Source organism: Accipiter gentilis, unplaced genomic scaffold (genome assembly GCF_929443795.1).
Source record: "Accipiter gentilis unplaced genomic scaffold, bAccGen1.1, whole genome shotgun sequence".
NCBI lineage: Eukaryota > Metazoa > Chordata > Aves > Accipitriformes > Accipitridae > Astur > Astur gentilis.
In genome coordinates, this window is record NW_026060907.1 from 1 (window position 1) to 9,941 (window position 9,941).

The window sequence follows — 9,941 nt, forward strand, 5'->3', positions numbered from 1 at the left end:
AGGAGGAGGAGGCCGAAGAGGAGGAAGAAACGGCGCAGCGACGACGGCGGAGGAGACCCAAGGGGGAGACCCCGGCCGGGGAACGCGGGGGCACCCAGGAACCCTCCGACGGTAGGGACACGGCGTCTTTTTTGGGGGGGAGGACACGCGATTTGGGGGTGGGGGGGGGACAGATGGGTGACGTTTCCCCCCCCCCATGTCCCCACAGAGGAGGAGGAAGACGAGGAAGAAGAGGAGGACGAGGAGGAAGCAGCCCCCAGCGAAGCCTCTTCCAAATTCTCCCTCTACGAGGGCTCGGGGGGGGGCAGCGCCTCGGCCAGCAGCTCTTCGTCCCCCCCGCCGTCTTCCTCTTCTTCCTCCTCCTCCTCCTCTTCGTCCTCTTCTTCCTCCTCCTCTTCCTCGTCCTCTTCCGACGACGAGAGCGCCGCCGAGGAAACCCCCGCACCCCCACGGCCCCCCACGCCGGAGCCGGGTAAGAGCTCCCCCCTCCCCATTTTGGGGCTCCCCCCTCCCCATTTTGGGGCTTCTGTCTCCCACTTTTGGGGTTCCCCCCTCAATTTTGGGGTCCCCCTTCTCCCCGCAGCGCCCCCCCCCGCCGCCACCGCGCCCCTCCTCTCCCATCCCGCTGCTGCCCCCCCCCAAGAAACGCCGCAAAACCGTCAGCCCCGGCGAGGAGCCCCCCCCGGCGCCTCCGCCGTTGCCGCCTCCGCCGCCGCCGCCGCCCCCCGCGACACCGGTACCGACGCCGGCACCCCCGCCGCCGCCGCCTGTGCCCCCCCCTCGCCCCCCGGCCGCTCCCCGTCGCCGCGATCCCCCCCGGCCCCCCCCGCCGCCGCCGCCGCCGCCGCCTCCTCCCCGGCCCGTCCGCAACTTGCCGGCCGACCACGCTTCCCTGGTCAAGAGCTGGGCCGAAGATTTGGGGGCCGGCGGCGGCACGGGGGTCCCCTCCCGGCGCCCCCCCCGCCGCCCGCCCCCCGCCCGCCCCCCCGCCGAGCGGTTGGGGGCCACCTCGTTGCTGGAGTTGGCTCGTGGCCACCAACCCGGGGGCGACCTGGCGGTGCTGGCCACCATCGCCCTCAGCCGGGGGGGCAGCGAGGAGGAAGAGGAGGAGGAGACGGCGGCAGCGGCGGCGGAGGAAGAGGAGGAAGAAGAAGAAGAAGAAGAAGAAGAGGAGGAGGAGGATGGCGGCAGCGGCGGTGCCCCCCCGGCCCCGCCCGCCCCCCCCCGCGATCCCGCCGTCTTGCTGGAACACAACTACGCCATGCCGGTGCGGGCCGGCCCCCCTCGGCGCGGCCCCCCCGAAAGCCCGTCGGTCGCCCCCCACCCCGCCGAATCGCTGCGCCTGGAACCGGCCGCCGCCGAAGTGTTGGAAGCCCCCGAGGAGGTTGTGGTGGAGGCCCCCCCCGAAACGGAAGGACCCCCCGCGCCCCCGCTGCCGCCCCCGCCGCCCCAACCGGCGGCCCCCCGCCGCAAACGGCATCGCCCCCCGCCGGCGCCCGCCTCCTCGGGATCCAGCGAGAGCGAGGAGGAGGAGGAGGAGAGCAGCAGCGAGGAGGAAGACGAGGACGACGAGGAGGAGGAAGACGGGGCGCGACGATGGCTGCGTCCTCGGGGACCCCCACCGGCCCGGCGGTCCCCGCCGCCGCGGTCTTTCCCCCCCCGCAGCGAGTTCGAGCAGATGACCATCCTCTACGACATCTGGAGCGCGGGGCTGGACGCCGAGGACATGCGGTTCCTGCGCGTCACCTACGAGCGGCTGCTGCAGGAGGATAGCGGCACCCATTGGCTCAACGACACCCACTGGGTGCACCACACGGATATCCTTCCGGGCGGGGGCGGGGGGACGTTGGCGACAAAAATGTTGGGGACGTTGGCGGTGGGGACGTGGCGATGGGCGTTGGGGACAAAAATGTTGGGTACGTTGGCGGTGGGGACGTGGGGATGGGAATTGGGGACAAAGACGTTGGGTACGTTGGCGTTGGGGACGTAGAGATGGGTGTTAGGTGACGGTTTTTGGGTACGTTGGCGTTGGAGACGTAGAGATGGGTGTTGGGTGACGGTTTTTGGGTACGTTGGCGTTGGAGACGTAGAGATGGGTGTTGGGTGACGGTTTTTGGGTACGTTGGCGTTGGGGACGTAGAGATGGGTGTTGGGTGACGGTTTTTGGGTACGTTGGCGTTGGAGACGTAGAGATGGGTGTTGGGTGACGGTTTTTGGGTACGTTGGTGTTGGGGACGTAGAGATGGGTGTTGGGTGACGGTTTTTGGGTACGTTGGTGTTGGGGACGTAGAGATGGGTGTTGGGTGACGGTTTTTGGGTACGTTGGCGTTGGGGATGTAGAGATGGGTGTTGAAGGTCACGGTTTTTGGGTACGTTGGCGTTGGGGACGTGAGGACGGGCGTTAGGGTCATCTTTTTCGGCTACGTTGGTGTTGGGGACGTAGAGATGGGTGTTGGGGTGATGGTTTTTGGGTACGTTGGCATTGGGGACGTAGGGACGGGTGTTGGGGTGAAGGTTTTGGGGTATGTTGGCGTTGGGGACGCAGAGATGGGCGTTGGGGTCACATTTTTCGGCTACGTTGGCGTTGGGGACGTAGAGATGGGTGTTGGGGTGACGGTTTTTGGGTACATTGGCATCGGGGACGTAGAGATGGGTGTTGGGGTGACGGTTTTTGGGTACGTTGGTGTTGGGGACGTAGAGACGGGTGTTGGGTGACGGTTTTTGGGTACGTTGGCATCGGGGACGTAGGGACGGGTGTTGGTGTCATGTTTTTCGGCTATGTTGGCGTCGGGGACGTAGAGACGGGTGTTGGGGTGACGGTTTTTGGGTACGTTGGCGTCGGGAACGTAGAGATGGGTGTTGGGTGATGTTTTTTTGGGTACGTTGGCATTTGGGACGTGAGGACGGGCGTTAGGGTCACGTTTTTCGGCTACGTTGGTGTTGGGGACGTAGAGATGGGTGTTGGGATGACGGTTTTTGGGTATGTTGGTGTTGGGGACGTAGAGATGGGTGTTGGGGTGACGGTTTTTGGGTATGTTGGCGTTGGGGATGTAGGGACGGGTGTTGGGGTCACATTTTTCACCTATGTTGGTGTTGGGGACGTAGAGATGGGTGTTGGGGTGACGGTTTTTGGGTACGTTGGTGTTGGGGACGTAGGGACGGGTGTTGGGGTCACGTTTTTTGGCTACGTTGGCGTTGGGGACGTAGAGACGGGTGTTGGGTGATGTTTTTTTGGGTACGTTGGCGTTTGGGACGTGAGGACGGGCGTTAGGGTCACGTTTTTCGGCTACGTTGGTGTTGGGGATGTAGAGATGGGTGTTGGGGTGACGGTTTTTGGGTATGTTGGCGTTGGGGACGTAGAGATGGGTGTTGGGGTCACATTTTTCGGCTATGTTGGTGTTGGGGACGTAGGGACGGGTGTTGGGGTCACGTTTTTTGGCTACGTTGGCGTTGGGGATGTAGAGATGGGTGTTGGGGTGACGGTTTTTGGGTATGTTGGCGTTGGGGACGTAGAGATGGGTGTTGGGGTCACATTTTTCGGCTATGTTGGTGTTGGGGACGTAGGGACGGGTGTTGGGGTCACATTTTTTGGCTACGTTGGCGTTGGGGATGTAGAGATGGGTGTTGGGGTGACGGTTTTTGGGTACGTTGGTGTTGGGGACATAGAGATGGGTGTTGGGGTCACATTTTTCGGCTACGTTGGTGTTGGGGACGTAGAGATGGGTGTTGGGTGATGTTTTTTTGGGTACGTTGGCATTTGGGACGTGAGGACGGGCGTTAGGGTCATCTTTTTCGGCTACGTTGGTGTCGGGGACGTAGGGACGGGCGTTGGGGTGACGGTTTTCGGGTACGTTGGCGTCGGGGACGTGAGGACGGGCGTTGGGATCACGTTTTGTGGCTTCGAGCTGGCGGTTGTGGGTTACGGCGTCGGCGTCGGGGACCCGGTGACGGTCCGTGAATCCCTTAACGATGCCACTGACGAGGACGAGCAGCCCGCGGCGACGCCGGCGGTGGCCGGAAGCGCGGGAACACCGGACGGGCAGCGCCCGCAGCGAAGGCTACTACCCCATCAGCCGACGGGAGAAGGCGCGATACCTGCACCCCTGCCCGGCGCCCCCCCAGGACCCCGACGCCCCCGACACCCAGGTAAGGTCCCCCAAAATCGAGGGGGGACGACCCCGACGGGCGGCCCCCACGCCCCCACGGCGCTTTTCCCCGGCAGGGTCCCAACCGCGTGCTGTCGGAACGACGTTCGGAGCAGCGCCGGTTGCTGAGCGCCATCGGTTCGGCCGCCCTCCTCGATAGCGACCTGCTGAAGCTCAACCAGCTCAAGGTGGGGACAGGGGGGCGGGGCGGGGATTGGGCGTGGCCCCACCGCGTGGCCGTGGCGTGGTGCTCCTCATCCCGGTGCTCTCCGTGCCACGCTTGCGGCATCCGTGTCGCCTCCGTGTCGCCTCCGTGTCGCCTCCGTGTCGCCTCCGTGTCCTACATGTCCTCCGTGTCGTCCGTGTTACCTCCGTGTCGTCCCCGTGTCACGTCCGTGTCGCGCCTGTGTCCTCCGTGTCACGTCCGTGTCGCGCCTGTGTCCTCCGTGTCGCGTCCGTGTCCTCTGTGTCCTACGTGTCCTTCGTGTTGCGTCCGTGTCGCCTCCATGTTGCGTCCGTGTCCTCTGTGTTCTCTGTTCTCTGTGTCACCTCCGTGTCATGTCCGTGTCCTCTGTGTCACTTCCGTGTCCTCTGTGTCCTCCGTGTTGCATCCATGTCACCTCCATGTTGCCTCCGTGTCCTCCGTGTCCTCCGTGTCGTGTCCGTGTCCTCCGTGTCGTGTCCGTGTCCTCTGTGTCCTCTGTGTCCTCTGTGTCCTCTGTTGCCTCCGTGTTGCCTCCGTGTTGCCTCCGTGTTGCCTCCGTGTTGCGTCCGTGTCGCGTCCGTGTCGCGTCCGTGTCCTCCGTGTCACCTCCGTGTCCTCCGTGTCACCTCCGTGTCCTCCGTGTCGCTTCCGTGTCCTCTGTGTCCTCCGTGTTGCATCCATGTCGCTTCCATGTTGCGTCTGTGTCCTCTGTGTTCTCTGTCCTCTGTGTCACCTCCGTGTCATGTCCGTGTCCTCTGTGTCCTCCGTGTTGCATCCATGTCACCTCCATGTTGCCTCCGTGTCCTCCGTGTCCTCCATGTCGCCTCCGTGTCGTGTCCATGTCCTCTGTGTCCTACGTGTCCTCCGTGTTGCGTCCATGTCACGTCCGTGTCCTTCGTGTCCTCCGTGTCCTACATGTCCTCTGTTGCCTCCGTGTTGCCTCTGTGTCCTCCGTGTCACCTCCGTGTCGCTTCTGTGTCCTCTGTGTCGCCTCCGTGTCGCTTCCGTGTCCTCTGTGTCCTCCGTGTTGCATCCATGTCGCTTCCATGTTGCGTCTGTGTCCTCTGTGTCCTCTGTGTTGTGTCCGTGTCGCCTCCATGTTGCGTCCGTGTCCTCCATGTCCTCAGTGTCCTCCATGTTGCGTCTGTGTCGCCTCCATGTTGCCTCCGTGGCCTCCGTGTCCTCCGTGTTGCGTCCGTGTCCTCCACGTCACATCCGTGTCGCGCCCGCGTCGTCCGTGTCACATCCACGTCCTCCATGTCAGCGTCCCTTTTCCACGCTCGTGTCCTTCTTGTCACGCCCGTGTCTTCCGTGTCCCCGGTGTCCCTTTTGCCGTGCCCGTTTCTTCCACGTTCTTCGGGCCGTGCTTGCGTCCTCCGTGTCCTTCTTGTCGCGTCCGTGTTCTCCGTGTCGTTCCCGTCATGGCCGTGTCCTCCACGTTAGCGTCCCTTTTCCGTGCTCGTGTCTTCCATGTTCTACGTGCCACGCTTGTGTCCTCCGTGTCGCATCCGTGTCCTCCGTGTCGCGTCCGTGTCCTCCACGTCAGCGTTCCTTTTCCATGCCCGTGTCACGCCCGTGTCTTCCGTGTCCCCTTTCCACGCTCGTGTCCTCCATGTTCTTTGCGCCACGCCCGTCTTTTCCGTGTCCGCCTCCCTCTACGCCGTGCTCGTCCCCATCCCGCCCCGGGCGTCCCACCGGTGACACGCGTGTCCCGTGTGTCCCCCCCCCCCCCCCCCACGCCCCCCCGTTCCGATCTTTTCCCCAGTTCCGCAAGAAACGGCTGCGGTTCGGCCGAAGCCGCATCCACGAGTGGGGCCTTTTCGCCATGGAGCCCATCGCCGCCGACGAGATGGTCATCGAGTACGTGGGGCAGAACATCCGCCAGGTCAGCCCTCGCCCCAAAATCGACCTCACCGCGGCACCGGGGAGACCCCCCGCGTCTCCGCCCGCCGCGCCGGGGACCCCCGAACGCGCCGCGTTCCCCCCGAATTTGATCCCCGACCCCCTTCCCAAGGTGGTGGCGGACATGCGGGAGAAGCGTTACGTGCAGGAAGGCATCGGCAGCAGCTACCTCTTCCGGGTCGACCACGACACCATCATCGACGCCACCAAATGCGGCAATTTGGCCCGTTTCATCAACCACTGCTGCACGGTGAGCGCCGGGGCGGGGTCCCCGAAATTCCCGCCCAATCTCCGTGGCGGCGCTAACCGTGTCCTTCCCCGGCAGCCCAACTGTTACGCCAAGGTGATCACCATCGAGGCGCAGAAGAAGATCGTTATCTACTCCAAGCAGCCCATCGGCGTTAACGAGGAGATCACCTACGACTACAAGTTCCCCATCGAGGACACCAAAATCCCCTGCCTGTGCCGCACCGAAAGCTGCCGCGGCACGCTCAACTAAGCCCGGCTCGCGCCGGGGGCGGGCGGACGTGGCTACCGGCGCGGTGGCGTGGGGGCTACCGCCGGTGGCGTCGGGACTCTGCAGGGCGGCGCGAGGACGCGGCGGTTGGCGGGGCGCCGCGGTTGACGCGGCGCCACCGTTGACGTGGCGCCGCCGCGGTTGGCGTGTGACCGCCGTTGAGGAGTTGCCGCGGTTGACATCGCCACCGTTGCCGCGTTGGTGCTGCGGTTGACGTGGCGCCACCGTTGACGTGTTGCGGCCGTGTTTGATATCGCCACCGTTGACGTGTCACCACCGCTGACGTCTCGCCGCTGCAGTCGACATCACCGCCGTCACCGTGGCGTGGCACCACCGTTGACATGTCACCGCTGTGGTTGACGTGTTGCCGCCGCGGTTGCCGTCTCGCCGCCACGCTTGGCGTGTCACCGCTATTGGCGCGTCTCCCCCGCCGTTGGCGTGGCACCACCGTTGACTTTTTGCCGCCGCAGTTGACGTGACACCACAGTTGACGTGTCATCACCGCAGTTGACGTGTTGCCACCGTTGCCGCGTTGCCGCCGCGGTTGACGTGTCGTCACCGTTGACTCGTCGTCGCCGCAGTTGACGTGACACCGCCGTTGACGCGTTTTCTCCGCGGTTGATGTGTTACCACCCTTGACGTGTCATCACCGCAGTTGACGCGTCGCCGCCGCGGTTGACATGTCGCCACCGTTGACTCGTCGTCGCCACAGTTGACGTGACACCGCCGTTGATGTGTCATCACCGCAGTTGACGTGACGCCGCCGTTGACGTGTTGTCACCGCAGTTGACGTGACTCCGCCGTTGACGTGTCGTCACCGCAGTTGACGTGACGCCACCGTTGACGCGTCGCCGCCGCGGTAGACGTGACACCGCCATTGCCGTGTCGTCGCCGTGGTTTATGTGACGCCGCCGTTGCCGCGTCGCTGCCGCGGTTGACGTGACGCCGCCGTTGCCGCGTCGTCGCCGCGGTTGACGTGACGCCGCCGTTGACGTGTCATCGCCGCGGTTGACGTGACGCCGCCGTTGCCGCGTCGCCGCCGCGGTTGACGTGTCGCCGCGTCGTTGCCGCGCCGCCGCCGCCGCCGCCCCGGTCGTCGTCCCCTCGCCGCCGTCGCCTCGCCCCCGGTGAGGTCGCCGCCGCGCGGTGCGGGAGGGGGGAAGGTCCTCGCGCCCGAAACCGCCTCGCCGTGATGTCACCGCCCGCCGTGCTGATGTCACCGCGGCCCCTCCCTTTTCCCCCCGGAGAAGGCTTCTTCTTCCTTGGCTGTTTCTTGTAGAAACTCGGGGCCCGGCCGGGGCGGGGGGGGGACGGACGGACGGACGGACGGACGGACGGACGCACGCCCCCCCCCGGGCTCCCTCGCCCCCCCCCCGCTCTGTAAATACCCCCGGGGGGGTGTAAATACCCTGTAAATGCCCCTCCCCCCCTTTGCCCCCCCCTCCCCCCCCCCCCCTTGTATATATGTTGATACGGGGGCGCCCCCGGGACCCCCCTTTTTATAAAGTGGCCACTGAGCTTTGAGACCGTCTCCGTGTCGGGGGGGGGGGGGCGCCCAGTATGGGATGGGGGTGTCTCCCAGTATGGGGGAGGGGGTCTCCCAGTATGGGGAAGGGTCTCCCAGTATAGGGGGGAAGTGTCTCCCAGTCCGGGAGGGGGGGTCTCCCAGTACAGGGGGAGGGGGTCTCCCAGTATAAGGGGAGGGGGGGTCTCCCAGTATGCGGGGAGGGTCTCCCAGTACGGGGGGTGGTTTCCCAGTATAGCGGGGAGGGTCTCCCAGTATAGCGGGGAGGGTCTCCCAGTATAGCGGGGAGGGTCTCCCAGTATGCGGGGAGGGTCTCCCAGTATGCAGGGCAGTCTCCCAGTATGCGGGCGGGTCTCCCAGTATGGGGGAGGGTCTCCCAGTATGGGGGAGGGTCTCCCAGTATGGGGGAGGGTCTCCCAGTATGCAGAGCAGTCTCCCAGTATGGGGGAGGGTCTCCCAGTATGCAGAGCAGTCTCCCAGTATGGGAGGTGTCTCCCCCCAGTGTGGGGGAGGGGTTCTCCCAGTATAGGGGGGAGGTATCTCCCAGTATAGGGGGGAGGTATCTCCCAGTATGGGGGAGGGGTGTCTCCCAGTATGGAGGGGGTTTCCCAGTATGGGGAGGGGTTCTCCCATTACGGGGGAGGGGTCTCCCAGTATGGGGGAGGGGTCTCCCAGTACAGGGGGAGGGTCTCCCAGTATGGGGGAGGGGTCTCCCAGTATAGGGGGAGGGGTCTCCCAGTATAGGGGGAGGGTCTCCCAGTATAGGGGGAGGGTCTCCCAGTATGGGGGAGGGGTGTCTCCCAGTATGGGGGAGGGGTGTCTCCCAGTATGGGAGGGGGGTTCTCCCAGTATGGGGGGGGGTCTCCCAGTATGGGGGGGGGTCTCCCAGTATGGGGGGGGGGTCTCCCAGTTTCGGGGGAGGGTCTCCCAGTATGGAGGGGGGTGTCTCCCAGTATGGAGGGGGGTGTCTCCCAGTATAGGGGGGAGTGTCTCCCAGTATGGGGAGGGGTGTCTCCCAGTACGGGGGGAGGGTCCCCAGTATAGGGGGGGGTCTCCCAGTATAGCGGGGGTGTCTCCCAGTATGGGGGAGGTGTCTCCCAGTATAGGGGGGGTGTCTCCCAGTATAGGGGGGGTGTCTCCCAGTATGGGGGAGGGTGTCTCCCAGTATAGGAGGGGTGTCTCCCAGTATAGGGGGGAGTGTCTCCCAGTATGGGGGAGGGTTATCTCCCAGTATAGGATGGGTGTCTCCCAGTATGGAGGGGGTTTCCCAGTATGGGAGGGGGGTTCTCCCAGTATGGGAGGGGGGTTCTCCCAGTATGGGGAGGGGGGTTCTCCCAGTATGGGGAGGGGTTCTCCCAGTATGGGGAGGGGTTCTCCCAGTATGGGGGGGGTGTCTCCCAGTACGGGGGGAGGGTCTCCCAGTATGGGGGAGGGGGTCTCCCAGTATGGGGGAGGGTCTCCCAGTATAAGGGGAGGGTCTCCCAGTATGGGGGGGGGGGGGGGTCTCCCAGTATGGGGGAGGGTCTCCCAGTATGGGGGAGTGTCTCCCAGCATAGGGGAGGGTCTCCCAGTATGGGGGGGAGGAGCCAGGCGGGGTGGGCGTGGCTTCTGGGCGAGCCAATGAGAGGTGGCGTGCGGGGCGTGCGG

General features: G+C 65.0%; 1 protein-coding gene across 1 annotated transcript; it reads left to right on the plus strand.

The window, feature by feature from the left end:
• Nucleotides 1–5: 5 nt before the first annotated feature.
• On the plus strand, nucleotides 6–8,098 carry LOC126037084 (histone-lysine N-methyltransferase SETD1A-like; the record flags this gene model as incomplete). The annotated part of the gene is made up of 8 exons (XM_049797301.1): nucleotides 6–111; nucleotides 209–528; nucleotides 614–1,817; nucleotides 3,977–4,146; nucleotides 4,223–4,333; nucleotides 6,116–6,235; nucleotides 6,365–6,502; nucleotides 6,578–8,098. Coding segments are annotated over 8 exons (2,343 nt in total), but the record flags the coding sequence as incomplete, so codon positions are not given.
• Between the last annotated feature and the right edge of the window lie 1,843 nt (nucleotides 8,099–9,941).